General features: G+C 38.0%; 1 protein-coding gene across 1 annotated transcript in view; it reads right to left on the reverse strand.

The window, feature by feature from the left end:
• Positions 1-20,239, reverse strand: part of LOC127956968 (thyrotropin-releasing hormone-degrading ectoenzyme) — a 128,844-nt gene extending 108,605 nt beyond the window's left edge. The window contains exons 1-3 of the mRNA XM_052555299.1: positions 19,163-20,239; positions 16,330-16,603; positions 10,493-10,619 (exon numbers count right to left, since the gene is read on the reverse strand). Of these exons, the coding sequence (XP_052411259.1) occupies positions 10,493-10,619; positions 16,330-16,603; positions 19,163-19,851 (1,090 nt within the window). The 5' untranslated portion in view covers positions 19,852-20,239. The remainder of the gene's footprint in view (positions 1-10,492; positions 10,620-16,329; positions 16,604-19,162) is intronic.
• Positions 20,240-20,560: the final 321 nt, after the last annotated feature.

Below are 20,560 nucleotides of genomic sequence, written 5' to 3' on the forward strand. Positions count from 1 at the left end.
ACACAAACACATGCACAGGGGTAATGGCAAGGAGATGACTTCAGTCCACATCTATTTTTGCTTATATTCATATTTCTGAGTCGATCATTAAATGTAGCCACATTTCTAACAGTCAGTTGCAGCAGCAGCTCTTTGAATAAATTTGTTTGATATTTAAGGGTCATAATGCACATTTCTTGCTCTGAAATCCCTATGCAACCCAGATCTCAAGCACAAAAGCATCAATCATGAAGCTCTTTACAGTCTGAATAAAACAACATGTTCATCATAAACCAGCATCTAATCAAGCGATCTGTCACACTAAACCAGATTCAGAGTTCAGCTGGGAGTTCAGTCTAAACATATAGGATATTTGACTTAGGCCAATGAAAACACTCATAAACCCTACTAAAGCAGAAAGTGTAAGATCAATAAACCTGGAGGTGACTTACACATACTGTTCAGAGAGAGACTGTGGTAAGAACCCTGTAATGCTAAACTGCTATTTTTTTTAAATCATTTTATGAACTAATCGACCAAGCTCACCCTGAGGAAAAAAAAAGTGGAAGAACAAACTCAAGAAGAACAATTGAAATGTCCACCTAAATACAGCTTGTTTGAAGAATCTGAGCTTTCGAGAAGTTTTAATCAGTGAACAAATAAAACCAGGCCAGACGAGACAGAAGAGCTGATTATATTATTGCTCAAACTCTCATTTCATGGCATATTTGCAATTAATCAGATGTGATTGAAATTAGTAACTTCACTCCAGACTCCAACCCACCTCAGACATCAAGGAAAACTTCAGACAATGAGCAGAGATTGAGAAGAGAGTGATAATAACCCTCAAACCCAGACTAATTAAAGGCTTCAGCTGTTCTGGTTCATCTCTAAAGCACCACACATTACAGGCGAATCAAACTCACATCAACACATCTGAAACTCTAGAGCTCACGAGCAGAGCTTGTATCCCTCAGCACATGTTCAGTCTGTCAATCAGTTTCACCGGATACCAGTGAAAGACATCAACCCCGATGAGTTTTAAACTAGATTTTTTAAAGATTTATATATATTTTTTTATTATCGTAGACACTCTTGTTTGTCATTGTCTCATCAATTAAGCTTGTGTTTTATTTAATTAGTGTAGCGAGGTATGCTGGTCAAATTCAACAGATTGAAGTATTAAATTTATCTACAATTAGTTTAGTGCCATTGTGAGAACAGCGGCATTTATTTGTGTGTTTTGTGCTTGCGTGCTCCAACAGTGTGACGGCCGGCCTGACATCTCGCCTGGCGGCCTGACGGCCCGTCGGCCCATCTCCTCTCTGTCATAATCAATCCAATTATAGGATTACATCACACTTTATTGAACAGTCCTCTGGGAGCCAGTTTGTTCAGATCTAATCCACATTATAAAATCAGACGCCTCTGCTGTTTGTGAGCTGAGTTTTTCACTTCTCACTGAGCCTCTCAAATCCCTCTTCAGCAGCACCACTGTCCGTCTCAGGGGTTTTATCCTTAAAACCATTTAAAGAGGCCATAAATACTTAAATACCATCATCTTCCATCATTTCCATAGCCCTTCATAAATCATTATAAACAGACAGATCTATAGCTTCCCCTTATGAAGGGTAGATGGGAATCTGATTAAGTGTGAATCTGCATTTATAAAGGGCACAGTTCTCTGTATTTTATATATTTCTCTTTCTCTCTTTCTCTTCACAGTTGATCCTAAACGTCCAATCAGCACGAGCCGCCAGCCATCTCACAGGTGATGAATGAGGCTCCAGTGCAGCTCTGACTAAACCAGTGACAGTGTTGCTTTCTCAGATAAATGATTTGATCTACGGCACAAACTGAGGCTGAATTAAAGCTCGTAATAGGACTGAAATCAAACACACAAGTGAGTGAAACTGAACTTCAAACACTTTGAGCACCATACACACACACACACACACACAAAGTAAAACTGCTTACAACAGCAGAAGTCCTGACAGCGTGAGACTCATTGTGTTTAGCGCTGAGGTCAATATCATTAACACACACTCAGTAGTGCTCTTTGGTGTGCAGTCAATACATCTCTTATTATCTTCTCCTAAAAGTTTTGTGGTGGTACTATGAACACTGATACCAGAAACAGGTAGTATAACTGTAAATCATTATTAGGTACTTAATGATTATCAGATTAATGGGAAGAAAAAGTGAAATTTTAAACACAGTCTCATTGAAAATATGTGCTTGGGGCACCGTTTCTGCAACATCAATATTATGTGCCTTATTGCACTTCTAGTGAGTGATGCTAAAATGTGCATTCAATACATTAAAAGCTTAAATTTATAATATTTTAATTAAAAATTATTTACTTTTTCAAAGAACATGTCTTTTTAATATTGTGCTTACACAGTTTTTATAAATTACAACTGCCTTTAAGTTGTAAAATGAAGGTCATTAGCAAAGGGAAATTATTTATATAAAAAAAAAAAATTGGGGTCACTGTCATCAAAATACCATTCTTCCTTCCAAAAAATACCATGGTAAATTTGTGACAAAAAAAAGTTATTTTTTATTAATGCGAAAAGACTTGCTAACATATTTTGGATGCTGGCATTACAGTTTAGATTTATATCAATTTGTTTAGCAAGCAAGAACTGAATTGGTTAACCAGCTTTACATGGAAAGCAGTTAGCAGTTGACTAACACTAACCAGAATAAACTGGTCTGAACTAGCATGAAAACTCATGCTGGTCTATGGTCTGTTCGGGAGGGTAAGAACTTGATCTTGATCTCACCTTCAAGGCGATACAGATATAGATGAGTCAGACAGCAACTGATTCACAGCTTCAGCAGTGCAGCCAGAATATATCAGCCCTAGTCGTAGCTGAGGATTATGGGAAAACGATGCTCATACTGGGGAAAAGATTACACAGGACACCAAACTCAACTGACATCACAAGCCGCCAGAAACTGCTGGATTTTATTTTATTTATTTATTTCAGCATAATCTGATGTCTGGATCCATCAACCCTCAGATTACTTCCCTTTTAATCTTTTTAAAGGAAACAGCAGAGTTCCTCCTTGCTGTTCTGAATCGCCATCTCTGCTTCAGCTTCAGGTTTGAGTCTCGGCAGGAGGCGAACAGGAATGATGGGCAGAATCGATAGAGACCAGAGGGCTGTAGATTTCAGAAAGAGGCTGATAGATGAAGAGACACGAGGTCTGTGACATCGCCTTCGGCCTCCAAATAAAGCAAGATCTCGACTCAGAAAAAAAAGAGTGAAACACGGCTCCAGCTTTCACCATTTCTCAAGCGGGCCGAAAACACACACAGCTGTGATTAAACACACTAAAGGTCATTGTATTTCCTTGAATACTGCCACACTGTTGGTGCCAGAGCTCTGAAAGCAGGAAATCAAGACCGAAGAACTCAACCCAATTAAATGACAAGTGTGAAAAATGAAAACACATTGCAACATTGTGGAAATGTTGGATGGCTTTTCATACTGTACTTCGCTTTTTGTATAGGATACATACAATCTGTCAAAAAATGCCATGGAGGAGAATAATTGAAAATGAATGTTGATAAAATAAAATGAAATAATGATCACATCTTCAAATGTAAGCAGGTTTTTTACCAGACCTAGGAACAGATTTAATGACACACCGGCACACTTGTGTTTCTCAATAACAACTGCTCTCACTTTTCTAGGTGATGAAGCCTTCTAATTCGTATTGAAATGCAAAATAACCCTCATGTAATATTAATAGAGAAGCTGCAGACACCTGTATGTTTATTAGCATCTTCCAAAAATGAATGTGACAGCTCATGTGATTCATGACACCGGAGAAGCAGCAGTGTCAAGCGTCTGCTTGTGACCTTGTGTATCTAATAGATTTCACACACACACACATACACATACACATACATTCGTATGAATTCATTGTGAATGAGCTCTATGGTAATGGAATGCAATATAAAGGTCTCAGTCAGTGCTGTAAAGTTATTCATTAAAATGTGAGGAAAGGAGAGTTAATAATGGTTGGATTTCTCTTTTTATACCAGATGAATCAAGAAATTTTGATTTCTGATGCTTTTGATGAGGATTTTGGTTTTGTGCTTCAATAAAGAGAGATGTATAACTAAAATGAACTCATCAATCATACTGGCACATTTTACAATAACGGATGCTGCTGGAATTAATGAATCTGAACTTCCTCTTGAAATGTCAATTCAAATCATCCCATACTAAAGTACTCATACTACTGTTGCCTGAAGTACACATATTGTACACAGATTTTCCATAGGTTTTCTGTATCCGTCGGATATATTTGAGTGACCAAACATTTATTATTGTATAATATGTTTTAAATAAGAGGTAGTACTCAGTCTTTACTGCACAGTAGTTAGTAAGCAATATGCTCTTACACAGTTTTGAACATAGACAAGAACTTCAGTTCAAAGGTCAGTTTTGAGAAGCACTTGGCAAACACTCTGTAACTCATTCTTCAATGAAAGAAGAGAGATGGAGAGCATCAGTTAACATTCATCAGACATACAGCAGCTTTGTGATTCTTTTATAATGTGCCTCATTTTTCATCTCTGGTGAAATACGCTTCAGTTTTATGGCCGTCACTTTCACACCGATGGTGAGTCGCTTTCAAAATGCCCCTCAGCCGACCTTGATGATTAGCTTTAATGAATCCTAGAAGAGATTACCATTATCCTTGGGATTTTTTTTGTATTAACGGCCCGACCCAGAACATTCACAGAGAGAGACGGGCAGAGATAGTGATCGAGACTCAAAAATGAGGTATTTTAAAGTGCAGCTTATGCTTCAATTTGTGAAAAAGTAGTGAGGGATGATGGGTAGATTTTGTGAGTCAGGTTTGGGGGAGTAAGGACACTGAAGAGCGAGTAAGAAAGAGATAAAAAAGTGAGAAAAAGGAAACTATAGAGGAATGAAGTATGAAGATGTATTGATAATAAATAACAATAATAAAGACGTGTAGAATAGAGCAGAACGGCGAAGTGAAAGGTGACCTTGCAAAGGACAGACGAAATGAAATAAAAAACAGTCCCATCCACCTCAAAATCACTCACTCACCTCAGAAAATATTGTATATGCGGCATCTAAAAGAATGTTCTGCTGTACGTGAGCATCAGATGTCCTCAGACGTCCTTCTGTCAGTCTTTAATATCTCAATCTCTCAGATTAATACTCATAGTTTGATCTGCAGCTCTGGCGCTGTGTCACTGATCTCCCAAGACTGAGGAAATTACCCAGAATGCTCTGTTCGCACTGTAATCTCATAAAGTAGGGGTGGGTGCCCCAAAAGTGACTGTGATAAATGTCAACATTCCCATCATGCAGTGGTTTGAAATAAATCTGAAGATCACAAGTGAGTGATCTGATCTCTAGGTACATGAGCTTTACATGATTCAGCCAGAGGAACTTGTTCCTGGATCAACATGCAGGAAGTTCAAAAGGAAATACAGCCAGAGCAATGAATGGCACTGGGATTTGATTGGACTGAGTAGTTGACGATGGACTGGATCTCTTCTTAGTGTCCATCTTATCACACACACACATGCACGCTGCTGATCCTTTCAACACTTTTAACAGCAAAGGCAGATTAACCCGTCCATATTTGACATGCATTCGATTTCCATTTACTTTTGTCCGTATCTGTCACTCACATGTTGCTGTCAAGACTTGGCGACCCGGCCTCTTATTGATAGATCATTGATCTCTCTCTTTGAGAGGCACTTACTGTAGATCAATATCTAAGAAAGATCACGGCTCTCAAAAGATGTGCTAAATGCTACTTCAAAAGCTCACAGTCTATTTCTCTTGTTGAACAGATGATGTGCTCCATTACAGTCCTCATAAAAGCAGATTATATTGACAGCAGACAGAAAAAGACCAGCTGGCAAGTCAAAATTTAAATAAGGATGAATAAATTTGACAGGGAAGCATGCTTTAATTGAGTAAATTATATTTAACACCAAAAATATAAGTTATATTTTATATTTTCACACAAAATATTTATCTTACACTGTTTTTTATTTAACTGGATAGGTTTAAATATTAGCTAAATATTTAAGAAATCTATACTGAGTATCCAATAATGAATATAGGCTAGTATTTTCTGTGAATTTCTTCAGTTCCCTACAGCTGATTGCTCAATCAAACTCTGAAGAGTCCATTTTATCATCCTGCTCTGAGCAGCATCTCATCTGATATACAAATTGACTCAGTGTTTGAGCACTAGACGGTGAAAAAGGTTCTTGTTTTCTGTAGAATTCAACTTATTCAGAGAATTAGTCGTCAAGTGTTTTTGCAGCACACTGATCAATGAGGGTGAAATGTCTAAAAGAAAGCGGATGCGATGTTCACTGATAACTGATGCATTTATTTATCCATTCAGTGGAAGCTAAAGAGTGTCCTCACAACAACTCCCAAAAGCATCAGACAGTTTGATTCTTGCATCTGAAGACCCTTGTTGATGTATTGAAAGCTAAATGGATGAAGGATGTTGTGAATGCAAACACACTCTGCTCTGATTCTTCATGGACTTTCATTCATTTTATTATCATTCAGCGAGTGACTCTTCTAGAAGCTTTCAAGGCATGAAACCGATTACTGATCATCATATGATGGTATTAACTGCTACCAAACAACAAAGTCCATTTTCTCCTCTGGTTTACATCATTCCTTGAATCTGTTTCCTGTCATTCCCTTTTTCATCCTCTTTGAGAGAGAGAGGGAGAGAGAGAGAATGAATGAAAGAGAGGAACACAGAAAGACAGAAAGTGTTTGGTGTCTCTTTTTCTCTCTCATTTGCCAGTCACAGTAGATGGCTTCTCTGATTAAGTTGCTCTAATTGGACTCTGCTTCAGATTCGGCAGGTGAACAATGGCTCGCTTTGATGAAGGAGCCGTGTTGCGCTTCGGGGCTTTCGTTTCTCAGTCTGAGAGAAATCGTTATACCATTAGCGATGGATCAAATGCTAAGAGCCACAGATTCAAAGAACTGAGTCTTCAAGTCAAAGAAGCAACAAAGCAAATGACTTAAAATCTCCCAGGTCGAATAAACCTTAAGATCCAGAGTGTGAGGAAATGCTTTCAGCTGCTGTAACAAGCTTTTAAAACATGTCTGAGATGTGTTCTGTCCTTAACCCGTACACTCTGATTTTATTTCTCTTTTGCATGAGCAGAATGACAGAATGTCCCTGTTTGAGACCAGAGGGGCTGCAACTGCTCCAACACTCGACACACAGATGGTGCCTTTACGTAACGGACGCATTCATTACATCCACATCATTTCTCATATGAAGCTGCACTTCACGCTGAAATTATTTCAACCTTAAGTTCAGCAGTGACACGCAACATTACATGTGTCAAAAGTATCTTAAAGTCGCCGACACTGTTTGAAAACAAACAATTTCTTTGCACAAGCAGCATCCTCGACGTGACGTTTGAACAACCAGACATGAGCATACTTTTAGCAGGTGACAAACTGAAGGTCATGAAAATCTCCAGCCTCATTAAAGAGTTCAGTGTGTTTGTGAAGATTCAGTGAAACAATCCTAAATGACGTCAATCAGTAGAGCAACAATAATGAAAAAGACTCATTGCCTGCACGAGGGAATGTTAAAAGGTTTTAAAAGATGCCATTCCTGATCTGATAATATAGGTCGTAAAACAGCCTGTAAACAAGTTATAGATTACACATATCCTGCATAGAATACCAGCAGTATGACGCATTCGACCAAAGACTAAGTCACTATGTCATATGATAACCCTTGTGAAAATGAAGTTATTTTCATAATATTTTAGAAATATTATACTTTAATATGGTCACACTTTAACAAACTATTAACAACTTTTGGCTCAATAAACTCCTAAGTTGCTGGTAGCTAGTAAGCTACTAAGGCAGTTGTTAAGTTAGGAATTGGGTAGGATTAGGAATGTAGTATATGGGCTTTATATTTACTAATAAACAGCCAATTTGTTAATAAAAGGCATGCAACTAGTTAACAGTAAGAATTGGTTCCTATATTAAGTTTCACTAAAGTGTTACCTGACAAAATGACAAGCAAGTGTCATCGGGTTAGTACTTGTCTTTTGAATATCTAGATATTGTCGAAAAGTGCTCCACACATTTTGTTTATCATTATTTACAGGCCTCCAAAATACTCTCCAGCCTTTGTTGAAGGCTTCACAGAACTGTTATCAATGATTTCCATAAAGTTTGACTGTTTTGCTATTGTGTGTGTAGAGGGGGGGGGGGGGGTAATATTCACATAGATAACGCAGAAATCAAAACTACAAAATAAATTATAGCTGTTTTAAACACTTCTGACCTGATTCAGCATGTACCCACACACAGTCAAGGACACACTCTAGATTTACTCATCAGTAGAGGTCTAAACATTTCATTCATTGTTATTAAAGGGTTAGTTCACCCAAAAATTTAAATTAGCCCATAAATTACTTACCCTAAAAGCATCCTAGGTATATATGACTTTCTTTTTTCAGACAAACCCAGTCAGAGTTACATAAAAAATTGTCTTGATTCTTTCAAGCTGTTTAATGGCACTCATGCGGGTGTTGCATGAATCAGTCCAAAAGAAGTTAAATAAAAAGTGTCCAGCCATAATAAAAAGTGTCTCACACAGCTCTGTAGCAAATCAATGTGTTTTTGTAAGAAAAATATCCATATTCAAAACATAATAATCACTTTAATGTAACTTGCGCCATTGCACATGGAAGCAGCTCCAGGCTAATGACGTATGAGGTCGCTGACTCTCGTGAAAACCAGCATTTGTTTAAAGGAGGAAAGGAAGCAAAGTTTCCATACTTTAGGAAAGGAAAAACTGTCTCCTCTTGGCTTATATCAAAATCCTTCCACATTCTTCTTTACATAATCCTCGTTTTGTATTTCGAATTACTGACCATAGTTTTGTTTTGATCTCTCCCCTGCTCTTCCGCGTTTGGCGTTCGTCACTTCTGAGCAGCACATGCGCAAAGTTTAAAGTTGCTGCTTTTTTAAATATGGTTATTTTTCTTACAAAAACACACAGATTCGCTACAGGAGAACTTTGTTCATATTCAGTAGCTTCTACTTTTCTTAGTGATGTAGTGCCAGTTTATTTGAAAAAGCATAATACCACTTTAAGCCTCTTAAAGGTCCTCGTACTCCTAACAATTCTGGACCTCAAGACCTCTTTTAAGGGTTAAGATGCTTTCTGGATTACTCAAAACTCATTTGTTTAACTGTGCACTTACTGAATAAGCACTGTGCGAATTGACTGCACTTTACTTTTATGTATACTCATATTCTGTTTAACTAAATTAAATTAATTTAAGATCAAAGTTTTTGAATTCCTTGTCTTGTTGTTGTGATTATTAATATTTTTATTTTACTCTCTTTTATGTAAAGCACTTTGAATTACCATTATGCATGACTGTGTTATAGTATATAAATAAACTTGCCTTGCCTTTAAAACACTGTAAGCTAAATAAGCTGTTTCATACACTTAATTATATAAAATATATGTTATCTACAAGTATGTTTTTTTTTTACAAATACTTGTTGAGATTTAAAGAACACTACAAGTGCACATGCACAAGCACACTTTTTTTCACATGCTAACAATAACATGTAGATTTAAAGTCCTTAAAAAAAAACCTGCTGGAAAATCTAGCTTAAGCTGGCCACTGTGTTTTGGTACATGTTTGCTGGTCTAAGATGGTCATCAGCTGCTGCAAACTACTGTAGCAAACTGACTGCCATGTTCAATAACACAGCTGACAGTTTAAACAGGATTAACCAGGAAGTGAAAATGAAAATAAAAGAAGTTCAGAAAGAAGATGCCTTAAATGTTGTGTGTGTGGGTTCTTAACCCAATTAGCAAACAGAGCAAATGCTTCCCAGAGAGCGTTTAAGAGAAAAAGGAAATATCATGTGCAGTGCACACTCAAATACACACTTACACACAAATGCACAAACACACACATTTACAGAGGACGTGAGCAGGCGGGGGAGGAGAGTGAAAGACAGACCGACAGAAGCCCAGAGAGATTGATGACTATATTCAAATGAATACAGAGAACTGACAGGAACCCAATGGAGCGAAACACTGGCACAGAGAGAGTCTGATGTGAGCCAGTCCGGCACACGCACACTTACAACGACATACAGTAGCACACACGTCAATACAGTGACAAACGCACACTTTAACAACACACGCGTGGTGTGTGCTCCAATTCCCTGGACCAAACACAACCACAAACGGGCTAAAATGCTTTTAGGATCAATAAACACAAGAACTGAGACACCCCTTCACCTCTTTAAACGAGCACAAAACAAGGAAGTCACAAAGAACCGATTGGAAGTAGAAATAGACCAATGAAAAATCACCCGGTTTCCCATGAGAAGAACAAATTATTGCAATTTCAAAAGCATCACTGAAGCCAGACAAAGCTGAAGACATTTCACCGCCGTCTTACCTAATTTAGGGAGGGAATATTTGACTTTGAAGTAATCCTGGTAAAACTGCAGGAGTCTCTTGGTGATGTGCAGAGCGTAGTCCCCCGATCCGCTCTGGATGGCGTCAGGTCTGGCGTACAGCCGAATCTACAACAACGCAACATAAGAGGAGAGAGAACAAAAGTCAAAGTGTGTCAGGTGCTGAATGAATGACTCTTAAACGGCTCTGTGTTGAATCCTAACCTAAATTCCCTCGAGGATAACAGTCATGGGCTTGAAAGATTAAGTTCCATTGGTAATATATGGTGAACATATCCATCATCTGGCTTGTGAATTTTGCATTTGTCTTTCAAGTCTACTTTTCTCAACCCCTTACCCACTGAGCAGGGCATTAAAAAATATAACTGTCACCTATACTCAAAACAAGTTCAAATCCTTTCATTTTCTTCACAGACAACAGGAAGAGAGACCAATCACAAGTCACTTCGGCACAGGAAATGCAAATATTTAGCAGAGATTTTCCCCCACTTTAAAGTACTGAGAATGACATTGAAATAGAAAGACGAAGGTAAAACTAATATTATAAACTAATATAATATTTATAATGAACATTTTGTACCACTGTTTTAGATTTGCAATGCTTCATGGGATGAGTGATTCGTTCACTCATAAAAGATGTGGTCTACCTTCCAGTTTTTAAATACTTAAAATCAAACTGAAGTTCTTCATTTTTGATTCACCTCAAAGTGGGTTGGTTTGATACACAGCCTAATATTTTATTCAAGAACTCATTTAAAATCCTGTAATATATACTTCGAGAACCAAGGCCATTGAAAAGTAGGCAGCCTGTTCTACTGGAGTTATGCTGCCTTTAAATGAACTGCCTGCACTTTCATAAACCATAATCTTATTTGGCTGTAGCTACTGAAAACTATATATATATATATATATATATATGTTTAAATTTGATTATTTCCATCAATTGTGAGCAAGCTGTTTAATAAAATAGCATATTAGTCATTTGTTTTATTAGATTTCCATGAAAAAGCCAAGACAAAGCATTTGCATTATTCTGAACTATTATATGCATGTGTGAGAGAAAGTGTGTGAGGTGTGGCTCTGTGGGAAATGTATTCCCACACTAAAAATGATCTTGGACTCTTTTAGCCGAAGGCTGATGCACGGTACGGCTTTCTGAACGGGCATCCATCTATTCAGAATGAATGTCCTCCTACACTAACAAAGTTACAGTGCAAAGCAAGCAGGAGGAAAGGCTTTGTTTCAGAGCCTGGCAGCAATGCACATTGAATTATGTGTTGTTTACCTCACATGTTGCTGGCGTATCGATCAGCTCTGTGTCTGATATAAAGATGAATGGGTGGCACTTAGGGCTGTGGAAATGATTCAAAGCTCAATCAAATCAATGTGATTTTAAAACAACCTGTAATTAGACAAAGCACTGGAGCTGACAATCAAGAGATGCTTCATTAATCAGCTGGTGTGGAAATGGTTCAGTCTGACTGCTTCATTTGTTTGTTTGGTTGGTTTTTTTGAAAGCAGCTTGACAGAGACTTAAATGGGGTTAATTGAACTTTAATAGAGAGTCTTTCCATGCACGACTGCTCGACATTGATCCACTAACAAGCTCTTTCTCATGAAAAAATGAAGCTTTAGTCAACACATTCAGCACTTGACCTGATATTAACAACCTGTTGAGTTATTATTCCATACGTGTATGACTGTGTCATATAATTCAGGCACTTTACAATTCATTTCTCCGTATGATTTTCTAGTTTTACACAATTTTATTCCTTGTTTGAACATCTAGCTAGTCACCAGCTTGTGTTGTGTAGCCCAATTAGTCTGGTTTAACAGCTCCAAACTATCTATTAACCAGAACCAAACTATCATAATTCAGCCTGAATCAGGATGGATATTCATGCTTGTATAATGGATATTTTATTTTTGAAACCTACAAGGCATTGGTATTCTTCAGATAAAATAACGATTTTGTTCAGTAAATGCCTTAAACATGCTTTTTGATCAGGCTGAGTAATTTCATGAATATGTAATGAGCATATTTAGTATTGTGGTGTTGAATCTTGATTAGATATTACAAGAACATTTTAATGATAAGATAAATACAAACTGACTTGACACTTAACCAGTGGATTTAATAATGGCTGCTGTTATGAATGAAATATACTGCTTTAAATGAATTAATTAACCTCTTTCTCGTATTTAGCAGTTTAAATAATTAAGATTACACATAAGAAAGGGAAACTCTGTTGAGTGATAGTATTTTTTCACGTATCAGAAATCATGAGTCTGAAGGGCCTGAGGGTCAAATTGTAATATGTGAGGAGAGAGTCCAGTGGTCAATACAGGCGAAAACAAAGGTCACGTTCACCAAAACAGATGTGTGTGATGATGAAGCCTCAACATTATTCACACACAGCAGCAGGTTGACTAAACCCTGTAGGCTGGTAAAGAGAAAAAAACCCATGATGAAACAGATGATCCAAGCCCAGGCTTCAAATCCAATGGTTTGGTCAAAACTGGACATGATGTGAAGAACGAAACATAACAGTTAAATTTAATTAATTCAAAATAGCAAGTTATATTAGTCTTAATGGATCATTTAAGATACCATCTGATTTTACAGCAGAACAACCGATAAAAATCAACAATTAGCAGTTATGTTCATGTTAATGGAGTAGATTTTGTGGGGGAACGTTTAAGACTGTAGCCAAACGAATCACCTCTAAACCAATGAGCTGAACCACTTACATTCTCATCAAACTGAATAAGCTCCCAACCCCCAAAACAGACCCAATATCATATGGAACTAATTAACAAACAGAACCATTAAACAAACATTCCAAACACCCAAGCACAGAAAAACCTTTAAACTAATAGAACAAAGATCCAAACAAACAGACCAATAAACAAGTAAAAAGAGAGAGAGTGAGAAAGATATTAACTAACAAAATGACAAAATCTAAGCAAAACCATTAAACAAACAAATACAACTAAAAAGAGCATCTAAATAGAACTAAATTACAAACACCCAAGCAAAGCCAAAAATGCACAAACAAATAAAATCTTTAAATTAACCAAACAAAAAGATCAAAAAGACCAAAAAAAAATATTAAACAAATAGAAACAAGATTTAAACAGAACCAACAAACCAAATGACAAACATGCCAAACACTAAAGAGCCAAAAAACTACAAATTTAAACTAACAGCACCCAAATAAAATACCAAAAAATAAAATACCAAACAAAACCATTAAACAAATAAAACCAAGATATAAACAAAGCCAACATTCAAACAGAACCAAATACCAAACACTCCACCAGAACCAACAACAAAAAGAACATTTAAAAGAGAACCGAGATCTAAACAGAACAATGACCCAAATTCAACCATTAACAAACAAAACCAACATCCGAACAACCAATAAACAGACAAAAACAAATTAATTAATTGAAAAAAAGAGTGTATCCAAACAGAGACAATAAACAAACAAAGCAGGTTTTAACTGAACAACTGGATGGAGAAATCTTGTGTTAATTATGTGCATGTATAGTGAATAGTATTATGAATAGTATTTAATTTTTGACATTAATATAGAGATAAGAGGCAATTAAAAAGTTCCAAACGGTACTTCTATTGTTATTTGTTGAATATATATATATATATATATATATATATATATATATATATATATATATATATATATATATATATATATATATATATATATATATATATATATATATATATATATACATCATGGCTCATTAAATCCTAAAATATAAAATATAAAGATTAGATGACAACAACAAAATAGGCCTGCGGTTCTCAGGAAACACAATCTCAGGCATCATTACTCTACTAAACATGCGGAGCATTATGCTGGATGTGAGGAAAAGATGAGTCGTACGCATCAATAACTGTGTAACTGTGGCAATAAATGTACATAGTTTAATTCATTGTTGCATTAACCCAAAGTAACACTGTTCAACCGCCCCCCCAATGGAAAACACCACCTGGCTCAGGTAATTTGGGTTTGAGACCCCTCATCTAGAGTCTTAAAACCTGTAATATATAATCCCCAACCAACTGCTGCAGAGTCTGATGTTATTTTTACACGTGTGTGTGTGGTAGATCAGTGTTTCCCCATAAACCCTGAGTAATAACTCCACTCTCCTCTGCAACGTTCCTCTCCCACGATCTTTCCTCTTGCTCTGCACAGCCAAATCTTTATGATGAATGGTGTGAGGGGGCTGCCCTGCCGCTTTAATGTGATTGATGGGGGATGCTAGCGCGTGGCTAACCGCTACAAGCCGTAGTGTGGGTATAAGTGCCCCAGATAGAAGCACACACTACAGTCAGCAGTGATATAAAGGAGAGCGCGGTCATGCTGAAGGAGATCAGATTAATTACACTAATATCAGGAGGAGGGCGGCCAAGGGCACGCAGCAGAAACCACTGAGAAAGCCATCAGGAAGTGTCTAATATGACAACAGGGCTTTGACTGAACGTGATATCAGTAGCACAGCGCATAAACCATGTCTCTCTGTTGGCAGACAGATGATGCCGCTTAGACTGTGAGGATTCAGTGCCAAAAAAACATTTAAGTGCATGTGCTGAAAGTGATACAGTGAATATTATCTTAATGGCTAACCTTCGCATAAAACATGCTCATACGATAAATAAAACCTAGAAGAGTTTGTCATGAACAGAATCCTGGACACGAGCATAAGTGAATGCTTGTTGCACATGACTACTATCCTTTTAAAAGCAATTGTATAATGTTGTAGACACTGGACTAATATTAGTGGAGACAACCCTCTCCATTTACAGCACATCCACTGTGTAACCATTATACTGACTATATAAAATTACAGTAAGCTTCATATAAACATATCCACTGTAAGGAAGATAAAAGCTCTGTTCCAAAACATGCAGTCTTGGCAGATCCCTTTCAAGGGAACCGAAACTACAGTATATAAAAAAACAGCGTTCTACACAATTGACTTCAATAGACTTTGATGTTATCATGTCACTAAGCTATTCAATATGCTAATGTACAAAAAAAATCATAACTCGTGCAAATATTGGGTTTTAACAACTTTTAATTAGATTAAACTGTTTTATCAATACTTTTCAGTATTAAATTAAACATTTGTTCTCATACACTACCAAAAGTTTTTCAGTCAGTTAGCGTATGTAATGTTTTTTAAAGGCTGCATTCATTTGATCAATAATAAAGGTAAAACAGTAATTTTGTGAAATATATATATTTTTAATTTTAAAATAACTATTTTCTAGTTAACTATATTTTCAAAAGTAATTTATACCTGTGATGACAAAGCTGAATTTTCAGCTCCAGTCTTCAGTGTCACAGGTCAAAAGTTTGAAATAGCAGGATTTATTTCAATTATAAAACTGTTACATCATCAATGTCTTATCATTTTGGATCATTTTAATGCATACTTACTAAATAAAACTTTTGATTTAATTCCATAGAAAAGTATATTTACCCCAACCTTTGGGTAGCATATATTTTTTTAAGTATTTATTGATTACTCTCAGCTTATTTGCCGTTTTGGATTGATTTATTGAAGAACTCAATGCTTTCTGGGATTGTCTTTGCTCTGAATAGTACATGAAAGGCTGCCTTAGAATTTAGTAAATGAGGAATCTTAAAGGCAGAACGTCTTCTGGAAAAGCATCTGTGATGCCTTAAAAAACTTCTCAGAAGCTTTTAGAAAAGAGTTGTGGAATAATAAAATCTTAGTTTACGGTTTCCAACTTTAAATTTTAGAGGTTTTAAATACGACTTACCACAACTCCACTGTCGGTAACTGCTTCTCTGTAGGTGAAGTTGCACACGGCCCAGGCCAGGTAGTACGTGGACATGCGGGGCGTCCTGGAGAAATGGTTGGTCACCCAGCCGTCCTCGTCAGATGTCGAGGCTTCCACTGGCATGTTAGACAGCGACTGATAAAAGCTCTCATGTTTCAGACTCACTCTGAACGTGGCTTTATAGATGGGCTCGTCGAAACACGGGAAGGCCTTTCTAGCGTGAGTCGGTGAGAACTGCGTCACTGCGAGAAACCTGCAGAATAACACCAGCAATGACAACATGTACAACAATGTAGTTGACAAGGAAATAATAAAAAGCTGTCACATTCATCTTACGTGTAGTTGGATTGGGGAATTTTGAGTGTATCATTAATAATCTACATTTAGACACACTTACCACATCAGAATCACATCTGATTCTTAATACCATTATAAGTCTAAACTACAAACAGCCATGGAAATTTTCTATCAAAGATAGAAAGCAGGAAAAGCGGTGAGCTGCATTCCAGAAAGCTGCATTAATGGACATTAAAGGGAGATTTGGCTTTGACCACCCACAGCATGACCAGCAGACGAGGGAGGAGGGTTTTCTGCTCCTGCATTTCTGTCACAACTTTTTACTCTCATTAGTAGCCGTCCATGCAGTAACAATGTATAATGAGTCTATAAAGTCCCATCTGTTTACCTCCCCTTCATTCAACTATTTATAGATGCTAGTACCATTTAAACATATTTACACTATTTAAAGACAACAGCTGAGACACATCAGGAGGTGATGAGAAATCAGACGACTAACAGACACACAGGAGGAGATCGTACAGGGATGTCAGAACGAAGATCCCTGCAGCGATTCACATGGAGATGTTTAAGTTGGTTGTCTAATGCGACATGGCTGTACCTGAAAATGTGTGAATGATGAAGGAAAACTGTTAAATCTCCAAAAAGACCGGATGATCAGATGTCGGTTTGAAGTGAATTAACAACATGGTTCATGTGGCCAGGTCTAACTACATAAACACGGGTATTTTCTCAATCCTGCGAGATCCCTGCTGCTCGGCGTTCACAAATGTACGAGCAGCCAGCAGGCGCTGATTACACTAAACTCAATGATCTTCACAGCCTGTGGAGCTAAAAGATGCTGTGGGACGCTGTCTGAACATCAGCGTGTTGAATTTATCTCAAACGTGCTCTTCAATGGACCTTACAATATCAACACCTCACTTTGTGCCGAATCAAAAATGGGTTTGAAACGTTACACTGAGCCGTTGACATGCTGTTTTGTAGCTGAAAGCAGGAGGAAAGTCCAGCAGTCCAAGACAGAAAGGCAACTGGAGGATGGACAAAAGGTTTATGAAGTGTGTCCATGAAAGCGATTCCTTCAGGGTATACAAGGTTTAACCATGTCTCAAATGCAGGAAAACCTGGGGCAAAGATTCAAACATAAGCCATTCTTTTCCTCAGAGGACTAAGAGTCGGAAGCCAAAACAAGAAATAGATACTAAGTGCTGTCTACCTGAAATCACACTGAATATGAGGATGTAAATGGCTGTAAGACACTATAACTAATCAATTTATGAGATTAAAGAGCTGAATGATATGATATTGGGTGATCTAGTGATTTTCAAAAATTGAAATGTGTTCATCTAACTCTGTGTGGTAATTTATGAATGTTTAGCACTCTGCTGGAAAACATCCCACGGTCACGTCTCAGTGTCTGACAGTAAATGAATCGTCGCATTAGACACAGCTGTGACTTCAGTACCCAGGGGTTTATAAGTGTTTATTTAGATTTACATGACTTCTGACCTCCCTAAACACTGAGGAACAGTGACTGTCTGAGACAGAGACGGTCCAAATTACATGAAGACAGTAGTATTAGGCTAAGAGATACAGGAAACAGCCTAAACTCAACTGTAACCTGGTTATGAATATCATGAATAAAGAACCAGAGATTACATTTTGTTTATTTTAACACATGCTGTAATAATATTTGGAAAACAGCGACATGTTTAGCCTTGGCAGTTGTGTTTGTAAAACGAATCACTTCTATGTTGTACTTGACACTTTACTGACATCCTGACATCTGCACATCACGTCCCTGTGACAATACAATGTTAAGAAGCATTTGTGAGAATGGCAATAAAGACTCACAAGATTCACAGGTTCAACTAAAGTGCAGCGGTTGCTATTAACCTACATTTTTAAGATGCATTACAACCTACTTTATGTGATGATGTCATATTCATTAATGATGGTTTTGAAGTTGCAAACATTGCGACTGAAATTATTAGATTCTGGTGTAAGCCATCGAAAATACTAGTTAGGAGAATAAATTAAGATAATTGTAATATAAGTATTGTTGGTATTGCACTAAGATGCAAATAAACATCTACTGTACATATCAATGTCATGTAGCATCATCAAAGCATGATTTGCATACAATATCACTGACATGTGAATCTTACAAGAATCAGTATTCACTAAAGAAGTGCTCATTCTCTCCTCAGAAAATTCTTATTAAACCATAATTTTGACATAATACCACAGTTTATACAGTTCCTATGGGAAAACTGTGGTAACTTGGTGAAAGTAGGATTCTTCTACACTGTTTGAATCTGATCCCAAATTGTATATTATAGTCAGTAAGTATGGTATTTTGGTTATCATGATACATTTCTGTGAAAGCATTAAACCCAAAAAAGTGTTTAATTGCGCATATGATCGTCAGGCAGCATCAACAGTTCCCAGTGTAACAGCACAACATTATAACAACACAAGAGAGACTTTGACTCGGACGCTGAAGTTCTTTTACCTTCTTTCTCCATTCAGCACATAAGAGCTGCGGAAGAAGCCCAGGAGCTCGTGCTCGATGTGCGCGTGGAAAGTGATGTTGATCTTGTATGTTCTGAGGGGCTTCATCTCTCTGTGCAGCGCGATCACATACACCTGCTTGGGCTGGTAGTGGAAGCGGCGCTGGATCCTCATGGCGCCCGCTTTCTTGCTGTCCGAATACACCAGCACCTTGTCCACCTCCAGCCGGTCCGTGTGCAGCACGATCAACTTCGTGGAATGGACGCACTCAAACTCAATGTGCACCTCGCCGGAGAAGGTGAAGTTCTCCATGGACACGGACAGGCGGAGGTCGTAGTGGCGCGGGCGCAGGGTGGCCGGTAAGCGCAGGTGTCTCCAGGGCTGCTGGCCGTCCTCTGAGTCTCTGTGACTGATGTTAGCGTTCCGGGACTGTTTCCACTTACTGTTGCTGGAGCCGTTCGCGGCCAGAGTCCCGCTACTCTCCGCGGCGCACCTCTCGAAGCTGACGCTGAGCGTGATGGCGATGGCCGTGACGATGATGAGGGTGAGGATGGAGATGGCGAAGCCGAGCACAAGTCTCTTATTCACAGTGATGTGCTGCTCGGTCGTCCGGGGCCGGACAACCACGCTGTCGGCCCACTGATCGGACAGAGCCCGTCCGTTCCTCATGCTCGCGTCCTCGATCCCCATTATATTACGGATCTGATGTGTTTTATATTCATGATCAGCCTCCGTTCACGCGGTGCAGCTTCAAATTGCGGAGGATGAACCGGAAGACTGATTTAAAGGCGAAAAATTCGGTGAAGATCCCGCGAAACGCGCAAAGCTTCGAAGAGAAAAGAAAGAACTGATGATCGACGACGTCGAGACTATATTCGCGCGGATCAGAAGTTCGTTTGGTCAGATGCTGGAGCTCATCGAGTCCCGCCGCACATCCATCTCTGCTCTGACATCAGTCTGATGTGGATGAAGGTCCAGCACCTGCTTCCTGATCAATCGCGAGAGTGCTGTGAATATCTCTTTTCTGCCTCCTTTTCTCTCTTTCTCTCTGATTCTCTCTCTCTCTCTCTCTCTCTCTCTCTCTCTCTCTCTCTCTCTCTCTCTCAGTCAGTGGGCTGCGCGCTCCTCTCTCTCTTCCTGTCTCTCTCTCAGAAATTCAGTCTAGTAACTCCAAGTCTTATGTTCAGTTAAATCACATTTAATTAAACAGTGAAATTTTCCGACAGGCTGATGTCACTCTTCTCTTTCACATACATCGAAACTGTTGAGTTGCATGAATATTCAAAAGAATAATGGAAAATTAAAATGGAACAAATTAAATGGAAAATTGATACACGCATTTGAGACATGCACATGTCAAAACCTTACAGCAGCGCTGTGACAGTATTTTCAACACAAC

This window comes from Carassius gibelio, chromosome B4, assembly GCF_023724105.1.
Source record: "Carassius gibelio isolate Cgi1373 ecotype wild population from Czech Republic chromosome B4, carGib1.2-hapl.c, whole genome shotgun sequence".
Lineage (NCBI taxonomy): Eukaryota > Metazoa > Chordata > Actinopteri > Cypriniformes > Cyprinidae > Carassius > Carassius gibelio.